General features: G+C 43.5%; 1 protein-coding gene across 1 annotated transcript in view; it reads left to right on the top strand.

The window, feature by feature from the left end:
• Positions 1–4,181: 4,181 nt before the first annotated feature.
• The window catches only part of adgra2 (adhesion G protein-coupled receptor A2), a 32,721-nt gene continuing 15,565 nt past the window's right edge, over positions 4,182–21,337 (top strand). The window contains exons 1-2 of the mRNA XM_037481594.2: positions 4,182–5,219; positions 19,200–19,271. Of these exons, the coding sequence (XP_037337491.2) occupies positions 4,918–5,219; positions 19,200–19,271 (374 nt within the window). The 5' untranslated portion in view covers positions 4,182–4,917. The remainder of the gene's footprint in view (positions 5,220–19,199; positions 19,272–21,337) is intronic.

Genomic DNA, 21,337 nt, shown 5'->3' with positions numbered 1-21,337 from the left:
TGTGCTTTAACTAAAATGCCCCTTTGTGCTTAAAGATGGCTTTCAACATCCGCAACTGTTTCACTCAAACTTGTGTCTAATGATGGACTACAGAGTTCTATTACATTGCTCAGAACCCATTGTCCAACAGTGTTTTTCAGCACCATGAACAGTCCACCTCTCGCACCACCTGATGAATGTTTAATGTTGGATGCAGTTATTGATAAAAAGAATCCATAAAGTAACCAGTCTTGTGGGCCGCTGGCTGCGTAAGAAGCCTTTTCCATCAGTTTTATGACCTTGAACCTAGCAAAAGAAAGACTTAATGGCTGCGGAAAGAGATTCTCTTCTGAGAAACTTCTAGTTTGGGTAGTTTTGGTTTTGGAGTTGTCAATGATTAAAGTGGTGAGACTTGTATCGTAGCATCTGTGTAGACTGAGCTTTCATAACGAGATGCAAATAAATTTGCATCGAGTAGCAACCATCAACATGTGCCCCTGCATCAGCACGTTCTTAACGGGTCTTAATTTAAACTTTAAACTTTGTTGCATTGTGTTGGAAATGTGACTTGTGATAGAGGTCGGCCACCCGGAGCCACAAGTAAGGTCTCTGGGTATTTGTGAAGCATTTTGAGCTTAAAACTCAACTTTAATAATGCAACAATTCACTCTTAAATAAGTCTTTCTTTTTACTCTTACCTGTAGCTTATTTTTGCAATCTGAGTAAATCCCACTTTTACCTGTGGCTGTGAACTGGGGCACCATGTTTGCAGCAAATGAAAATAGTTCCAGAAAAATGCACTAGCTTACTTAATGAAGTTACTTCTTTTTGAGTTTGTTAAAACTACATTGTGCAGTTCTACAGGAAATTGCAGTTTTAGTTATTGTGTAATGATGTAAGATTGCTTAAAGCTCCTTAGGGCAAGTCAGGGAGTATTGACACACTCAAACATGTTCGCTTCTGTCAGCAAAGAACAAAGAAATGCCTCCTTACAGCTGTAAACCATTTCAGAGTCTGTTTATTAAGATAAAGTATTTTTATAGCAGGAGTGGTATGATGTTAGTCAGTCAATCTGATTCCTCTTCAGATTCCTAACTCATCGTTTACATGAGCCGTTTATACTTGTAAAGTTAAAGCATTAATGAATGGGGTGTGTGGACAAATCCATGTTCTACAGGTTTGACAAGTCATTAAACATCTGACAGTTGGAGTGGAATTTCACATTAGCAGGCGGAGTTATAATGTGGATTGTCTTTTAGGATTCTGTTGAATGGTAACAGCCAGCAGTCCAAGTAGGTGTACAAAGACATTTGTATAATTCACTCTGCAAACATGAGAGGGCAGAATTGCTCTAGTTTTAAAAGTGCTTCTGAACTGTTAATGCTGAAAATGGAGAGAGGGATTTCGTAGACAAAAATACAATTCGTTCACTGTTACATAAAAATGCACATTTTATGGAGAAATGTAATAGTTTGAATTAGATTTTAATTTCTTATTTTTCTAGAATAATTTGTTACAAATTTGTTTCAATATGTTACATTTTCCTAGTTATAACAGTATTGAATTATCATTTTGATAATGGTCACAAGTTGTTATGCATTGGATTTTCATGTTTAAAAAGTGGACTGCACAGACTTAATCATTAGTTTACCTGCTGTGAGGGTATAAAGGGCATAGCGTTTTGAATGCTGATCATATTGTAAAGCCCCCTGATGAAAATAATTAGTTTTAATTTGCTCTCTAGATAAAATGTACTCATATCATTGATGCTGCAATATTGAGGATGAAATGTTGCAATGCCACTATTGGTGTTGCCTCTGCTGCTGATAATTAATAATCAAAGGTTTTAAGTATTGGGAAATATATTACATGTATATATTATATATATTATAGCACGTTATGATCTGATATCATAACCTGGAAAAGGTGGGTTTAATGTCCCAACAAATCCTTCATTGGATCCGTTGGCTGCGGGACTGACTGGCAGAGTGAAAGTGGGCGGGCCTTCTCCGTGCTAGTGACCTCACCCCTAGATGTCACTAAAGACTCAGAGCGCCAGATGAGCGCCTCACAGAGGTCCCGGTGTTTGCTTCCTGGCTGGAAGTTGTCCTTTGTTTATCGACTGGCAGGGACACAAGCCCGGGCCGTGCCTCAACCTCAGCGGCCACTTTGGCCGGTTTCACAGCTCTGATCGCCCTCCTGCTTTTAGATTGCTGCTCAAATGTGTATCTTGAAGGACAACAGAAACATTGCTAAGAGAAAACGGCAAAACCCCCCTATCGCCTCTTGACATACATCCCAAAAGCTTGCGTAACTTTCACCAAAATAGCTTCCAAAACATTTTTTTCCAGTTCTACATTTTGAGCCTCTCTTTTTGCTTTCCACCTTTCTCAATTCCCCACCTGGAATGCAGTCCAGATGTGGAAAAGGCAGAAGGAGAGATTGCCTGCTTGGCTATAAGGAGCCAATGGGGGGGGGGGGGGGGGGCTGTGGGGTGCATAGAGAAAATGTTGGAACAACATTAAAGTTTGTCTGGATGCCATTAACTACAATTTGATGTAATGTGCAGTTTGAGACGTGACATTTTAAATGGAAACTGTGCTCTCCAGATGAGAGAGATTTGGGCCTTGTGGAGGTGGAGGTGGGGGGTGTGGGGGGGGGAGGGGGGTGTTGTACTTGAAGCCGTATTTAACAGCTTGGATAAACAGCTCTCTGTTTTGTTGCTGAGCAGGCGCCCATCCACTCCTTGTGCTTTCTTTCAATAATCACGCTGGCTCTCTGAGGCCGCTCCAGTGTACAGTATCACGTACAGGAATAACAAACCCGGGGTCCACCGCGCGGGTCACGGCACAGTGGACCATTATACTGCCGAGCATGCTCGCATGACTGAGGTGCCAGCATTTTGGATATGTCAAAGAACACATGTCAAGCCCAATTAAATAAAGTCCCCTTTCAAATGATTTCCTGGTTCACCTTCTCATATTATGAAATGCTCCCCTAGAATTTCTACAGCCTCCGTCCTCCCGGGCCTCTCGTGTATCAAAATGTATTTTCAAAACAGAAATTCATGGAGTGGGGTGGAATACTTTCCATACACACAGGCAGAAATGTGAAAAGGAGATCTTCAGGGAAGTTAATATGATCCTGTGTATTTTTTGGACCAGGCATGATTCATTCGGGGTGGGGGAGGAAATTTCATATTTAAAAAAGGATATTCTTATAATAAAATATTTGATTATGTTGGGCCAAGTTTCAACTTGCATCAGATTTTGGAATCGTATATATTATACCTACTTTGACTATATTAACATCACATGGTAAGCAAAGAACAACCCCCTGAGGTGAGATTTTAAATGTTCACCAGCTCAGTTTGGTTTGTTAGAAGCTAGGGCCACTTCCGTTGCTCTCCTACTGTGGAGAAAGTCTTGTTTTAAAGTATCTATTTAATGCAGTCTTTTTATGGGTAGCTTGCTGTTGGCAATTATCTCTGGGTGGTATTGTAAACAACTGCTACTGAGCAAGAAACATTTGACACTGACTCAAAAAGAAAAAGTTACCATCTAAAAAATTGCCATTAGGTACAACGCGGTCTCATTGAAATTGTTCTCCGCTGCTATAAATCTGTCTGCAGCAACAATATAGAAAATAGTGAGGTGGATCTATTGAAGTCTACTTCCCCCTCCCTCCCGCTGATTGAATGAAAAGGCTTTGATGTGGTGAAACACAAGAGGCCGTCAGCATTCATTCATAACTTCAGTGTGTTTTCTCAGTGAAGGTGCGCATTGATATCATAACCTTCCTATTCAAATCAATTGGCAACAAAACTAGAGCAATATGTATTTAAAAGTTGAATCCTATAAACTCTCACATTATTTTAATAAAAAAAGTATAGTAAGTACTTTATGTGGTTTTCACCATGATGATTCATTAATAATAGGGGGGGGGGGGCTATTTTTGTACACTTGGAGCTGCGAAATATTTGTGTGTGTGTGTGTGTGTGGGGGGGGGGGGGTGTAATAGACCAATAGCATAAATAAACATAAATTAAATAGCCTGTACTAGAATGTGTCATGCAGTTTGCAGAACACCGTTGGAGCGACTTCGGGTGGGTTTGCCCTAGTCACGTGTAAACCCTCCTCTCACTGAGTCGCTCACTGAGACGGTCTGCGCTAGGACCGCGGGGACCAGAGCGCAGGCGCAGAAGGAGCGGGCGCACTTGGGGTAGAAACTAAATGAGTTTGAGTGTGACAGAGACAAGAAGGAAAAACCGCTAGGTTTTTGGGAACTACACAGAAGCCGATCGAAAGCTGCTCACTTTTTATCCAAACCAACAGTTTTATTTTTCTCCCTGTTTTGAAGTTATTTTTAATTGCGAGAGAAGTCTTCATACTGGGACCTCAGGGACTGAGGAAAACTTTTTAAAAGCAGCGACACAACTGACAAAAGTTTGAGGATATGCCTTTTTTTTCTTTACTTTTATAATATATTTTATCCGGAGGAGACCTCACACTTTTGAATCTCATCAACCCCTGGATTAATTGAAAGAGTGGGAAATAGCCGTTTTCTGGGCGCTCCAACGTGATGTAACTTAAATCTTAATACAACCACTAACTTTTACCGTCCAAATTCTGCGCTTGTGCCTGGAACTTAAAGACATTTTGCTTGACTGACGCATCTTACTTAATTTGATCTACCATTTGGACCGGGGAAGTTGCGCGCCCGGGCTGCTATGACATAACGGGACACTCTTGGAAAATCAAGGGTGCTGAATTTTTCTGAAATGACCGGATGACGCGTGTCCATTGTTGAGCGGAGGGACTCTTTTAAGTTTACCATTCATTCATACATCCATTCATTCATTCAAGACCGAGACCAAGATCCTTTAGCTTCCTCGTGCCCTCCTTACACCCTCCGAAAGCTTCATGGTGGAGACATGGGATGACTGGAGGCGGGGGTGCAGCTGAGGTGAGATCCAGCCGAAGGACAATGTTCACGCCCGGCGTTGGCATCCCTCTGCTGCCGGGGCGTCTGGTACTGATGCTGCTCCTGCTGTCCGCCTCCGAGCCCAGGCTCTCCCAGGCGTGTTCCGGGCTGCTCGCCTCCACCAGCGGCTGCAGCTGCACGGACCAGCGGTCCAAAGCGCACGGGGTCCAGGCGTTTGGGAGACGGGTCAGCTGCAGCAAAGAGGAGCTGAGTGAACCTCCGGCTGCAGGCCTGCTGCCCAACAGGACCGTCACTCTGTGAGTTGGAATAGTCTGACATGTTTACTGAACTAATGTCCTATCAGTGTAGTATGATCCGCCTGTGACGCTGTGTGTGTGTGTGTGTGTGTGGTGAGATCACATGGTGAGCTTATGGTTTCATATATGACACCATTGATAATGATAGTGTTTTCTTTAAATACACTTCTGTGATTGTCTGAGGATTCAAAGTGTGTCCACATCAAAGAATTCAACTGGATGGATTGTTTCGTTTTGCATGAAGCAAAGTGAGGGTTCAGTGCCTCAATCAGGCCCACACACCCATGACTCTGAACCCATGACCTTAAGTTTAACTGTATTGAGGACTTGCAGCAGTAATAAGGCTTGTTAGGTCATAAGTTTACATCTTGATCTAGTTTAACTGTGTAGCGAAGGGCTGAGCGTCGCCTGTCTGTGAAACATTAAGATCAGTGGGAGGGCAGGCTGACTGTAGCATCACACGGGCCTACCTCTTTGACACAACTCTGTCACTTTAAATCGGACTCCGAGGCAAATCTCAGCTCCACACACCCCTGTGCACATGGTCCAGCTGCCTTGGCCTTACAGAACTAAAGTAAACAAAAACACACTCTGAATGTTTTATATCTGTTCTTTACTGGCGGCTTGGCGTTGACTTTGAATACAGTCACACCCTGTCTCGCAATCGGCTTCTGGTGAAGGGGAAAAAAAAAGCCTAAACTATTTGGTGAGAACCGGACAGCAATGATTCTGGGATGTTTCTTAATTGCTGTTCTTAGAGTTTGGACCAAACTTGAAAGGGACCACATCATGGACGGAAACTCACTATCTTTTATGATGTATGAACAGCCAATCTGTCAGTGACACATTTTTTGGGGATGGTGTTTTTGTTCACTTTCTTCTCAGCTGCTCAGACTTTCTGACGTTGTTTCTTCCTCCCCCAGTATGGTGCTATCTCTGTACTCGTGACCCAGTAGGATAAATGCTAGCAGCACAGGGAAAACGGCATGTTCAACTGCCCTACTGCACCAAGCATATGAATGAGGTGAAGTAAGGTATTTATGCCCCAGGAAAGCCATAGCCAGCCAGGAGTCCATTTATAGGGCCTTATGTTTCTTTCTTAATAAAGACAGAATAAACATCTGGGGAACACATTGCTGGAAACCATGAGGGGAAAAAAAGAGGCTTGGGTTGCAGTGGTCGAGGGATGGAAGATAATCTTCCATCCTCTCATCTACTAATTTTGGTCGAGTTGTTTTCGAGCAGATGTTTAGCATTCTGATTCACTTTTACAAGGCCATGAAAAAAAAATTCATGCCTGTAATCCGCCATTTTACCTTTACCTTTGCTCTGATGTCTGGAAAGCTCATTTTCCTTAAGATCTGGTACGTTCCTCAAGGGCCCATGCTCCCATTGTTGCTCATGACATTAGCTCCAGATGTGGAATGTGAGAAGTTGTGTTGATATCCGTGTTATTCCTGACATTCCACGGCCAAGGAACAGTATTCCAGGTGCAGCATGGGAGCTCTCCCTGTGCCCTACACCACTTGGGTCCCTTCCCCACATCGGATGGCCTGACAGCGAGCCCCTCGCTGCCCTGTCTCCTGGGGCAGCGTGGAGGAATGCTCTCCTCCATGCTGAGCAGGCGAGGGCTGCAGGACACCCGGCCCAGGGCTTCCGGGGCCGGCTGCTACGTGTAATGCACAACAGCTGGCCCCTGTGAACATTCCAGCTGAGGCCCTCAGCCTCATGGGAAATCCCAACGGGGATTTGTTTATTAAAACTATTAGTTAGCTGTTTGTTGTTTCTGCCAGCCCTAAAGGAGCAACCAGTCGCCCCGACATTATCGCCTCCTTCTTTTGGCTCGCCAAAGCCCGTGCTGCACTTTCGTGGTCGTGCATAGCGCCATTTTAGACAACTCCCACCTATCACCAGTGCGATGACGCGTCATGCTATTCCCAGCCTTTCGCCATGAGCGCCTGTCTCCTTGTCCCACTTTCCCTCTTTTTCTTTATCTCTGTTTCCCATTTCTCTCCCCTTCCCACTTCCTCTATCATGAGTTCATCCACACGCAGTAACTCTCAACCTAAATATTTAGTCGTCCTGGTAGGAAACTGCCATGTCCAAACTCCTTCCAGATGTGAGCCTGCGCAGGCCGTGTTTAGGCCTAATTATGCACGGCTGCAAAAGATCCCGATCACCGGGAGAGGAAGAGGAGTGGGAGGGTCGGGACGGAATAATAGATAAGAGAGTGAGAGGAAGAGTGCCCTTGTTGAGGGTCAATGACGGAAGTTGAAAGGCTGCTGAATTGAAGGACAAAGTTTAGCACGAGTGGTAGAAGAAATGGGAAGAGGGAACCAAGAGGGGAACAAAGGAAGCGAGCCCGAGCGAGAGAGAGGATGGAGGAGGGAGAGGAGAAGCTTGGCAGGCGGTTCAGAGGGATGGGCCCCTGGAGACTGAAAACTCCCCAGCCCCTGACTAACAGATCTCCAACACCGGGGTGAGAGGGAGGAGGAGGAGGAGGAGGAGGAGGATGCATAGCTTCACTTCATTATTATTAGTCTTCTGCGTAAAAAAAGGAACTTTTTTTATTTTTGTGATGCTTACGAAAATGGATAAATCCTAGAAATTGATTCATTTACATTGCGAGGGGCATTAATTCCTTCCTCAGGGTTGTGCGCTGGCAGCTGTGTTGTAATGGAGAGCTGGCTGGCTGATGAGGAGAATGTACAGTGACAGTGGCATGTGTGAAAGTGCTGGTGTCTCATAGCTTGTGGTTTCTAACCCAAGACCAAACCGTCCTCCTCTGTTGGCGTATTTTGTCGTCGTCATTTTCTGTGAATGATGCATTCGGCTCAGTGGGTGCCAGCCCGAATGAGTGGGCACAGATGCTCGGCGTGGGGAGGGGCCGGCATGCCTATGCTTGGCCCGATGGCCCCGCACCCAAAACAGCTGCATTGCAAGGCAGTTGCTCCCCTTACACACGGTTGCACTTGATCCACGTATGTGGAGGTTTCTGGCTGGTTGTCAAGCGTTCAAGATAAAAATATTCCAACTCAGGCAGTGATATTTTCATCTGTAAGGGTCACTGTTGTAAATTAACAGTTGTCAAAGATCCCGTTTATACTGGGAGTTTGAGTTAAATTGTTCCTTTTATTCCAAATTCAGAAGACATCGATTGGAACCTTGATATTGTGATGTATGATTTAATCACAATGTGATTCAACTGTAAGACAATGAATTATCTCATTAACACATAGACAGAACAGAGTTTCATCTGCCACTGGAAAGGTTTGAAGGTTGAACGTTTAAATGTGTTCATCCTTGCAGGCCTCCGGGTGGAGAGGGCGGCCTCCTTTTTTACACTTTATTAAATTTCTTTTTCCCATGCAGCAGTACCTCACACAGTCTGTTGTCATTTATGGAATTTCATGAGTCTTCTCTCCGTCTGTTCACTCGAAGGTGACTAACCTGGTCAGTATAACCGATACAGTATGAATCTGCTTGCGTCCGGTGTGCTGACGCAAAACAAAGGGCCAGCAGATGTGTTTGTGGTTGGGTCAGTGAGTCAGTATGTCAATGAAACGCCATAAACAGTCATCTTATCAGTGTGCGGAGAGTTCAAACTGTAGAATAGAGCATTTCACCCTCGGCATTCCTGCAGCGTCGGGGTTTATTTGTGTGGCTAAAGGTGTTGAGAGGAGAGGGAGCGGTCTCTACTCTGCACATGTTAGATGGGGCAGCGGTCAGCAATAAATCAAAAAAGCAAACAAAGGCCCGACACTGGATACTCGGGGCTTCATATTCAAATGCAGCACCTGCCGGTGCCACACAAGCCGTGGGTTTATTCGTGCCCTCCGAGGTCAAAGGGAACACGAGGAGAGTGGGACATCTCCGCTCACCCCCCCCCCCCCCCCCCCCGGGCTGTACTGTAGCTTCCCGCCCATTTGGATGATGAATGCGTACTTCACTTATCGCCTCGTTGTGTTTGTTGATTAAAGGCCACGATATTTCAAGGCATAGCAAAAACAGAGAGCCGCGCTGTCATAGTAATCTCATACCCCCAAGTGGCTTTTTGTTATTTTAGTTTTTCCCTGCACACCGCTTTCTTCTTATCTTACTCCAAAAATGCCTGAGTTGGACTTTTCTTTGCCAGCGCTAACTTCCCTCTCCCCGCGTCCGACCACAGCGGCCTCCAAAGTTCCTGCTCCAGGTCGACGGCCCATGGATGCAGACAGAGATAATGGGTGTCTACAGTGGGAATGCCTGTGGCTTCAGTGTGTGTGTGTTTGTGTGGGTGTGTGTTTCTGATATTCCTTCCCATGACAACTAATACATCACAACAGTGCGGCCATCTTACTGGATTTCAATTCAATCTGAGTACTCCTGAATTTTGATAGTCTCATCCCTTTTTTCAAAGTCTGAAAAATGGGAACCATGTTCACAGAGATTAGTATCCATATTTTAGGACAATATGGCATCCAACAGCATTTGCTATTAGAATTTTCCTACAAACAATTTCTATATATAACACATTCTACTACTACTTCTACTGTTAGTTAACTGAACTAACACACATTTCACATTGGCTATTGGATTCCCAGAGCTTTGAGACAAAGTAATATAGGGCTGCAACAACGAATCGATGAAATCGATTAAAATCGATTATTAAAAGCGTTGGCAACGAATTTCATTATCGATTCGTTGTGTCGCGCGACTATTATCTTTGAGTATTAAAAGAAAGTTGCGCGCACCGCGCCGAGCTGAGAAAAAAAAAGTTGAGCCCTCGCGCAGCAGAACATCGGAGAGACCCGTAATACTGTTGTGAAACATGCGGAGGAAGAGAAGCCAATGCGATCTAAATATTTCACACTGAAATGGGGGGTGCGGGTCCTAGCGGGCAACGGGGGGGGGGGGGGGGTGCTGCTGTAGTTTTACGTTCTAATCGCCGCGCTCGACTTCAAGGTGTAACCTTTATTATTGTTCGGTCTGAAACAGCGCGCCCAGTGACTGGTGGTGCAGCAATATTGATGTCCGGGTGGAAATCAGGAGAAAGGTCGGTCCGGGATATTTTCGGGAGGGGCTTTGAAATTCGGGAGGGTTGACATGTCTGATTGTAAGATATGCAAAAGCGATATGGCCTGGCACGGGAGCACCACGGCAATGATTCATGATTTTGTGCCTAATATATTTAATTTGGTGGCTGTAAAGTATACATCATGCAATGTGTGTATGTATTTATTGTGTATTTATTATTTGTTTACTTAGGGATGTTCAAGGAGCAATCTGTTAGTGCAAAAGATATTTAGGAAGTGCACAGTCAGTTCTATTTTTCAATAAAGGGTTGGAAATTAATGTTTTTACATTTTTAATTTTTTTATCCGATTCATCGATTAATCGAACAAATAATCGACAGATGAATCGATTATTAAAATAATCGTTAGTTGCAGCTCTAAAGTAATACAAAGATATACTCGCTTACCAAGTTTATTTTTAGTTGGACAATTTTAACTTTTAATAATCTGATAACATGTAAAACAACCAACAACAAATCATTCATGTAATTTATCTTTCATCACTCCAAAACATTTTAATTTCAAATATGCTATTAATTAGTCACATAGAACCATTTGTAGTTACTCCAAATCTGTGTCAACAAGTTGGTTTACAGCTTCAAACCAAAATCCAACAGTCAGTTGGGAAATAAAGCGATGCACTTTAAATATACATCTGTGCTGATGGAGCGAACCACAGTATCAATTCTTCCTTTAGCTGAAATGTAGATAATCTTTGAAAAAGCATGTTGATTTATCATATTTATTTATAACACATGACTCGTCTAATAAACTCTGGTTAACTGGTGCCAAAACTGGTTTATGTGCAGTAATGAGGATTGGGTGAACAATGAAAATCATTTTTGATTCCCAATACTCTGTGATTGCACAGGAAGAAAATTAGCAATGAACAAATACAAAACCCTCTAAAGACACCGTGACAGTATCCAGGGCTGAAAGATTGAAGCCAGCCTTTGTAAAAGCAGTCAAATTTTCCCAGCAATCTTTGGTCAGGAGGAAAAAACAGAGGCTGGTTATGAGACAGAACAATGAGGCAATGTTAGCCGAACATGCACCACATTCCACTCACTGTCTGAAAAGGCTAAATTCGCTAAATTGCCTCATTAAATGTGTAAAAACACTTTAGACAGTGAATAAACTGACTATTGTGTTCCTGCTCTGCAGCCATAAATCTCCCAATTTGGTTTGTCGTGGCTTGTCTTTGACTCTAAATATTATAATAATTTGTAACGGCTCTACTGTGAGGCGGCGGTATTTCAACTCATGCTCTCAGGTTGCTAATATTAATAAAATCTACTTGTTTACGTCTTTGGCGTTGACTGGTTGTCCAACTTTGGTAAACTGTGTATAGACGACACATGCAACGCACTTCATGCAGGGTTCCTGTTAACAAATTGTGTCTAATAAGACAAACTCCAAGCGGGGGACCCTCCTCTGAGTTGTGTGTGTGTGTTAGCTGGTTTTCCTGTGCACAGACACACATATGGGAAGGGCGTGCATGGCCACAGCTCTCAAAATAGGCTTCAGTCCTTCCCTCTCTAATTAGAGGCATTTCAAAAACCCATATTTCAATTTTAGACTAGTAGTTTTCGGACCACTTATCCACAAGCACGTGCACACGTAGAGTTAAACATGCACACTTTCCGTATAAATAAATCTGATAGGTCAAACACTTGTGCATCAAAATCTGCACGCACGCATACAGACACACACACACACACACATAACCACTAACCGCGAGGCCTTACTCCCTGGACCAGCCTGGTAACCCAAGCACAATACTATACCCTATAATAAGTGGTTGCATATAACAAATGCAGGAGCTCACTCCCCTTATCGAGCCTCGAGGCAGGAAAGTATGCTCATGAAGCAAAATAATGCAAGATTCTCCACAAACTCTCGCTCGCTAAACTCACCTATGTATGACAAGAATCCCGTTTGATGACTGAATTAATCAATCAGGGTTCACAAGAATGATTTCACAAAAAAAAAGCAATATTTTGCATGCAATTACATGGATGCCCCTTTCCATGACAGGCGGTAAATGGAGCCTGTAGTTTGGCAGCGTTCCCCGGTGGCTGTTACAAGCCCTCCGCTGGGTCAGGCACAATGGGCACATTCACATCTTGACATGCATTTGCTGCTAAAGTGCCGGTTGTGCTCGAGGACATTTAGTCTCTCTGTTGCACTGAGTGCCGTGACTCTCTGAGGACGGTTCTCAGCAGGGGGCTCGCGGTCCCGCCGGAATAGGTGGCTCTCCATCTTTGTTACAACGAAAGGGTTAAGCTATTTGGACGGAGCCAAGGGCTGATGGTGCAGGCCGCCCGTCTGGAGGACTCTTATGAAGTACTTATTGTAACAAAGATGACACGGCCACCTCCCAGTCGGAGAGATCTCTCTGCTTATGCTCTCTTTCATTCCTCCTTATTGTTTATTTCTTCTACCGTTCATTTACACACATTTTCCCAAAACTGTAGAAATGAACAAGACAAACTTTTTCCTGCGGCCAAATTAAATTAAATTAAACTAAATTAAAATGTTCAACCAAAAGATGTTATCATCCCGTCCAAGTTAAGCTGCAGACTACTTCTTGGCTTCTGATTTCATACAGAGACTGCCAAATACCGTACAGAAGTAAGTGAAAACTGCTACAATGAATCACAGCGTAGGCCGTCTCAGACAGAAATAGAAATCTCTTCATATCTTTGGGATATGCCAGTATGTGCTTTTGGTTTGGACATCGATGTGCATGTTGTTTACACTGTACAGACAATTTTATTTAGTGAGGCATTCAGCAGTTATTGTAGCAATAGCCTTTTTTTACTGAAAACATTTCAACAAATAACACTAAAAACACCACTACTATAGCTACTACAGTATGTTAACCGCTGATATTGTTGTGTTATACATACAAGAATAAGGTTTGTTTGGAGGAAATAAACCATAAATGAGTGAAAAATGACTTCTCTGCTTTCTGTAAAATCTCAAAATTTCAAAGACTACAAAGCATCTGCTAACATATTCTAACCGAATGGCTAAACCGATAAATGTATCTACCTCCAGTGAAAATAGTAGTACGTAATACTTGTTTAATGTAATGTATCTACCATATTACTATCATATCCAGTGACACACACACACATCTTGTGACATGTCGTGACTCTGCCACTAATGAAGCTAGACACTAATTACTGCTGCAAGTCGCCACAGGAGCCCCGTCTCAGAGAGTTTGACTTCTGTCCGTCATCGAGATCTTTGAAGACGTTCCATACAGTTGACATCTTAACTCAGTGGGAATGCACCATTGCACCATTGCACTAAACTAGTTAGTATTCACGCGTGTTTACCTGTGGATTTGAGACAAATATTTGTGTATCACATATCAAATGCGCGATCTTTGATCCCAGACCCATGAAAATGGGAAACAGCCAGCCTGGATCCATCCGAATGGGTAAGAGAATCCTCCCACCTGTAAAGCTCTCTTCTTAACACGGCGTAACTCACTCGTTCAATCTGAAACAAAGTGTAAACATCTTTGTGGTTTTATGGGAAGTTACGTCCAAGACTTTTCCTCGAACTCGGTCTGTTCTTCTCAACTCTCAGCTGAATCAAACATATTTCCTTAAACTCAATCAACATTGAAAGAGGTATCGAGTCAGAACGCAGGTATGATCATATGATCCATTCTGACAGTAACACCCTCAAAACCCTCTCTGAAATGAAACTCTTAAGCCCTGCGCCTGTGAGCCTAAACTGCAGTGTAATGTCAAAATGGCTTTTCATCCATCAGACCTGACATTTGGATGAAGTTAGAGGCCTTTGGAAAACTTTGGTAACAGCCAAATTTAGTAATACTGTTTTTAATCCATCGATTTGATTCAGGCGCAATAATTTGTTGATTCACGACGTCTGTCCTGGTTAAATCTAAGTGCAGTGTGTGTGTGTGTGTGTGTGTGTGATGTGTATCTAAAGAGAAATGCTGCCATGTCCACTTAGTTCTCCTCTGTGAACTGCCAGGAAACTGGAAATGCAACGTTGGTGGGAAGAGAGCTGCTCAAATGGAAAGCGAGGAGGGGGAAATGCAGTAAAACATTGATGGTTTTGTATGAAAGTGTAACTTGGCTGTAACGTACACAAATTAAAGTACTCACACACAATGCTCTGCTGTTAGTGTTAAATTGCGTAATCGTATTGCTTTCAGCCAAATCTAATGACCTCTAAGGAAAATTCCCTCAAGGCAAAAAGAAATGTCTTATCCCATCCACATGGACTCAAGCCCTGCTGTACACACCAGCTTGTGCTTTGTCAAGTCAGCATGCTAATCAAACGAGGCTTAATTAAATAAGGACGCCTGGACGCTCATTTGTAAAACAGACATGTCATTATCTGGCTCCTGTTGGTCTGCGATTCAGGGCTGGATTTTGTGCCACATTACCAATCTCTTTCAAGGATCTAGATGTTGACGCAGTTGTCTATCGGGTGGTTTTCACTCGTATTATTATACGTATTATACGCTTCCTTCTGTCGTTCTATGTTGGCCTTGGGATAGGACGCCAGATGGGAGGGTCCAATCAGGACTCGGCACGCCGTTTTTTTATTAATGACCTCAACATCCACTCACACTGCAGAAGCTCCAGTTGTTTTGCTCTGTATTGGAATAATACACAGGTATGGAGCGGAGACAGCTTTTCCTGCAGATGAATTCTTATTAAATATAAATCCTTTCTTAAGACGTTTCATTTGTTTGTATTTTGCTGCTAAGGCCTGCAGCCAAATAGAGCTTTCTGTGTCCAGCCAGCCTGAATACTACCGACCGAGGCCTTTCAGAATCAGCGCGTTTCACTCAAATGCATCACAGTCAGTTCCTGAGTGAAATGCCAAACCAGGATGGAGCATTTCCTGTATGCTTCCCACTTGAAACTGGGGAAAAAATCAAAACAATATCTGAGTGTTGTCTTTTAGGTTAGTGGCATGAAGGATGCAAAGATATAAACAACCTTTGGTGATAGCCGACTGCAAACGGGACATCCTGTCTAGTTTGGGTTTGCAGCACTCGAGCTGCAGTTCAGACGGGACGTTGTTCTCCCGCCGTCCCTTCGCACCGGGCTGCGAGCTGGAAAGCTGAACGGACTTAAGCTGCTGCCTGTGTGTGTTGGTGTCGTACACACCGCACACAGCGAGCCTTCCCAGCTCCACCACACAGATGGTTTCTCAGTGATACGATTGGTTGACAATGACCCAAAAGCAGCTGTAAGGGGCTCACTGCTTTTGACGGACAGCTACGGTTAACGACACACCCGGGTACAGATGTGCAAAACACGCCACATCCGGGCTTCCCCCAGACCCGCCCTGTATGCTGCAGCGGCACGGCCGCGCTTGTAGTCAGATTTTCGCCGCGCTGCCGTGCGCCCGTGTGGGCCTCGAAGGCCTCGGTGGGTTCAGGCAGCAGATTGAGCAAACCAACAAGTGAGCGGCATGGTGCAGGGAGGAGCTGCTGTGGTTAGAGAGACAAGGGTCTTTGTATGTTTAAAAAAAAAAAAAGAAAAAAGTTTTTCACACTGCTATGCATAAATTGAGCTAAAGCACTTTATACTGACCCATCAAGCGTGCTAATATCCGTCATTCTTCTTCATTTACAAAAAGAGTATTTAGCATTTATCATATGCATTTGGTTCCACAAAAACATAAAGTTTGCTTTGAATGTTTGATGTTTTTCTGCCAACATCATGGTCAAGGGTAAACTTTAATTTCCATCATGTATAACTTGGCACTTTTCCCTTTGAATATATGTCAAGGACAGTGAAACCCAACTGTATGCTGAAATTTAGAATTCTTTATGAATTCATTTCACTTTGTAGTTTTAGGCGTCATAAAATACAGAAGCACATTATGTGAAGTGGCTTTCCATGTCGTCGTGTGCGAAGGGCTGGTGTCTGTGTGTCTGTTTGACCTGACTCTTTCCATATGACCTCCTTGCTTTTTGAACTCCATTTAAATGAATTAGATGAAACGGGTGAATGGGATTCTGGAGCCTGACATGTGGCCCTGGTGGTTGGTTGTTGTTGTTTTTCCTCTCCACAGATTAGATGGATTCAATTAGCCTGTCTGATATCTCAGAGGCCTTTGTGGCATGAAAGGGTTAAGTGAATAAAAGATGCCGTCCCCTTTCTGGACCGAGTTATCACACTGTCTTGCCATCCACCATTGCTCTTGAAAGCAGATTAATTCAATCTGCCATTTGATCTGTCACCTATGCAAAAGGGAAAGAAGCCACTGGTCGTAGAAAGGCCTCGATAGCAAAACAAAGCAGACGCTAGGCCTCCAAGGAGTGAACCTCTATGATTAAAAAGCTACTCGTCTTCTTTGCTTGTAAACCACTGTTAACCTTTGTGTACTCCGGTGATGAAGTGATGCACTCTCATAGGGCTCAGCTATCACCTGCCACCAGATGCTGCTCTGTCGGTCGGATGGCTGCCCGGGAAGTTCTCTCTCTCCAACCCCTGACCTCTGATGCCGGGTTCTGAATAAACAGCTAATTGGCCGCGTTTCCTGTTTAGCCTGATGGGAACGCTGACTATTTGTTTACAGAGTTCGGCCTCTCTCTCTTTCTCAGAGTTGTACTTTCTGTATTGTTTATGACAGAACAATGTCCCCACTACAAGTGTGCTCCAAACATTAGGCTTCTGGGATTATACAGTAGTGTCCAGCCCTGCAGCTCCACTGCGTTCCTGGAGATCTGTGCCTTTTGTTGTCTGGGGGGGAGGTTTTCACTCAGCGCATTTTGCGGTCTTTGTTTATTTCTGAAAGTCAGCTTTCAAGTTCTAATGTACAGAGAAGCGAGGAAAGTCAAATGTGGTGTGTTGAAATATCGTAACTTGAGACCAATGTGCGGTTTTGTGATAGGACGCCCTATGTGAATTACTTCCAAATATGCATGGACACAAATGAACACTAAAGGTTCTATGAAAGAAACGTTGTGTGTTTTGTTCTTATGGGAAATGCATTTATATGAGCATGCTAGAGAAGCAGCACACATATGCACACTGTCACCTGACTAATATTTTGTTTCTGCTCAATAAGCTTAGTTTAAAAAAAAATCTCTTCCTAAACGGTCTGTGTTGAATTAAATGTCATGCTAGTTTGCCAGATGTGACTTTCTCCTCTCGTCTCTGTATTGAATTATACGGGCACTTCCGGATCTTCTGTAGCTTTCATCTGCAGTTTATACCAGAGGTACTTTGCCCAAAGTCAAGTGAGAGCCAGAAGTCATGGGTTCAAATACAGTCTACATGACATGAAGACAAAAAACTCTGCTCTCACTTTAAATAAGGTCTTTAAATTGAATAATTTATTTCAACAATTCTGCTTGGATTTGTGAACAAACTAAAAATAAGGCTGTCAATTGCTGAGGCTTCACATCTGGAAATGAGATTGCAGTTTTAGAAAGTAATTCCATTGATGCTGTACATTTTCACAAAGAATCCCCAAATAAAGATGATTTTGGTTTGAAAGCTAAGTAAAGTAAAACAGAAAGAGTGGCCTTGGTTTCAGGATTCTAGTCATTATCAGTGAAGCAGCTGTCGTCTCTTTAAGGCCTCCCAACTAAGAAAAATATTTCTCTGGTGTCTCTAATTTTAGAACATAGTTAAAGTAAGATTTGGAATGAGGTGTCCAGGAGCAGAATATTTACTTTCTTATGTTGTTATTTGTCTGGTCCTTTTCTATCTTCAAATCATCCTGGTTATTTTGGCTTTCAGTTACTCAAGTGAAGAAGTAAGTAAAGCTAGTTTGTCCCTGCACACCAAGACCGGATGATTAAATCTGGTCATTAAGTGAGTTGGAAGGTGCCGAGCTGAAGGCAGTGTTTTTATAGATGTGGCAGGAAGCAGGAGGGGGGGGGGGGGGGGGGGGGGGGGCGGCGACTGCTGCTGAATCTGTAAATATCACAGACTGTTCAGAGTCTGCTCCCACTTTTAGAGGCGTTCACGCAGCTCCACTCTCTGGATTAAAAACACACTTAATGTTGCAAACTGCCCAGTAAGCACCATGTGGTAGAGGCGAGGTGATGTGAAACCCAAGGGTGTGTTAATGATGGCGGGCTGTCGCCCTTGAGCAGGGCTCCTGCTGCACCCTGAGCTTTGGTTGCAGCTCTTTGGATCCACAGGGACGGCTGTGTAAACGTGCTGTTTCGTTAATGTCAGTAAAAAGAACTGAGCCTTTATGAAGGTGAGCAGTTTAACCACTGGGGATCATCAAAGACAAGTTACGCTACTCTTTTATATATCATGAGGTGCGTGAATATTTTGTTTTAATTGTGGAAAAAGCCAGTTGAGTTGCACCTGTTGGTTGTAGCATCATATTTAGCAAAATATTAGTGTAGACCTTGGCAAGCAAGCAAATGAAGGAAACGGTTTATCATAACTCACTTTGACAATGGCAAGTCCCTCCGAGCTAGGAGATTACTATAAATATACATTTCCCATGATCCTTTGCCAGACAAAGCAATCTCAACCTTAGTGTGTCCTGTGGCCCTCTGCCTTCAGGTCTGATAAGAGTGATTCGCCAGTAGGGAAAGAGCTAATTAACATGGCCTGTGCTGTGCCGCCATTTGTTTGATGTGGGAAGAAATCCTTTGGATGCAAAATGGTTATCAAGATAGAAACTTGCCTCCTAATCTTGATGTCCCATTCAGTATTTAACATTAATTGGAAACATCTTAAGCTAATGTCTCTGGTTAGGATAATGGCGTGCGACTGTAGCACCAAATGGACATTTTCCTTGACTCTTATCCTCTTCTCGGGACCCACTCCCTCTGTTCAGTTACCCGAACTCTCGTTAAAACTAATGTCCGAGATAGTAACTCATCACCTTCAGTTTATTCTCAGTAGAAATATTTATAACAATACCTTTTCTTTTTTTTTTACAGGATTCTGAGCCACAACAAAATCCGAGTCCTGAGTAATGGATCCTTCTTTGGACTTTACTCTTTGGAGAAGCTGTGAGTGGCCTGCTCTTTATCATCTTTTATGAATGTTTTTAACTTCTTCAGATGCTACAATGTCATGTTTATTGTGTACATGAGATATACTTTATGCAACTATGTATGACCTCAAGCTAAAGCCTTTGTAGAAAATTGCAGATCAGTGAGATTTGAGCTGCTACATGCGGTCGTATCCAAAGATGGGCTTCTGTCCAGCAGGGAGGATGATACACTCAGACTGGCTATCATAAAGTGATGTTGAAAGGCTCATATAATTACACTTCAGGCCTTCATTATCAGGTGAGCCCCACTCCCCAGGTCAAGATAAGAGAGATCTTGGGAGGAGGTGCGTGTTGGCAGCTTTGCAGACTGTGTAGCCCTCCCTTTTACTATTGTAATCCATTCGTATGGAGTTTGAGAGAGACAATAGATCATTTCTGGGGGAAATGAATGAATGACATTTCTGATTACAAACAGGAAAGTAACCATAATGGCAAGTAGTTTTTAGCCCTACAATGGCTCTTTAGGTTGGTCAGTCAAACACTTTGGTTCAGAATGCAACATCTAAAAAAAATATGAGATGGATGGTTGTGAAATCTTTCCATGAATTCTGTGAAACTAGATGTGTTTTGTGCAACAGCAGAGAGGCAGTTTGCAGACTGCACGGAAGCTAAGGATAAAGTATGATCTTTGGTCGCCTTCTTGGTCGATTTACCGGCTACAGGCTCCTGTGATGCCCCTGTGGTGCCCCTGTGATGCCCCTGTGGTGCCCCTGTGGTGCCCCTGGGATGCTCCTGGGATGCCCCTGTGGTGCCCCTGTGGTGCCCCTGGGATGCTCCTGGGACGTGTGAATTACAGTACGGGTTTCCCACCAAGGTGTTGTTTTACAGAGCGTTCCAGTAAAGCTTTATAGCGTCCTGGTAGCTAACAACACACGTGGAGTTACTTCAGTCTGGGTACTGTAGTCTGCCAGACATACTTATTTTGTTAGAGAAGGGGTGGGTATGTTGAAGGGATATTAATTCCACATGCCACTCAGAGCTGCCACCCATGAAGCTAACAAGCCTCTCAAAAATGATCAAAAGAAACAAAACTATGCTCATTTGTTTCAGTTGTTAGCTTGTTAGTACCTACCTGCTGGAGATCACACCAGACTTGCCAGGCAATAACAAAAGCTGAATTTGCTTAAATTGATGTTTTTCTCTCCGGCATGTGAACACCATAGGTGAATTATTTCAAGGTCAACTTCTCTGCTCTTATGACAACTGTCTTGCACCAAAGATGTCAAAAAACAAATTATAGTAAGACGCTACACTAAGGCCCTGTGTTCGGAAGAATAATTGATAGTAAAAGTAAAGTCAAAGAAGGTCTCTTGCTTGAAGTAAAGATGTAAAACAAGGAGATGTTGCTTGTTTTTGTAAGTGCGGACAGGTTCGCCTGCAGAGCCTCGGGTTATTTTACTCGAGTAACCTGAGCCTGCCCGCTAACGGGCCCTTGTAGCTGCAGCAGTGATAAAACAAGCAGGGGGCACCAGGGTGGAGCTTTTCCTGCAGGCTTATAACTAAAAGACCTGCGAGAAATGACAGAACAGGCGGACAAACATCCCACTCACACACACACACACACACACACATATATACATACATGTGCTTCACGGAGGGAGATGTAGGCGTCTAGTGTGAGGAAAAGGACATAACTCATAAATCATGCAGGCCCCATTTCACTCCTCTGCCTTAACCTCTGCTGGCTCTCCATCACAGCGGTGGAGGTCTGCTCACCCACTCTGACGTCTGCAACCTTTAATTGAGCACTGCGCAGTTTATAATTACATCTAAGCCTATGGTTAAAATCACTGTCCTATATGAAGAATGATCCAATACAAAATGAGGGTTTGAGTGGAAGGGCTTGAAAGGATCAATACAGAAATCGGTGTCAGCCATAATTCCGGTTCAGGTTTAGATTTTGTCAATTCCGTGAGATCTCAGTCTTGTTTTGTCTTTTCAGCTCTTCAGGCCCTGTCATTGTTTCCAGTTTATCGTCTACATGTGCTTGTCATTCGGAGCAGTTGTGAGCAGTTACTCATA

Source organism: Pungitius pungitius, chromosome 5 (genome assembly GCF_949316345.1).
Source record: "Pungitius pungitius chromosome 5, fPunPun2.1, whole genome shotgun sequence".
Lineage (NCBI taxonomy): Eukaryota > Metazoa > Chordata > Actinopteri > Perciformes > Gasterosteidae > Pungitius > Pungitius pungitius.
This window is presented reverse-complemented; position numbering and strand designations above follow the sequence as displayed.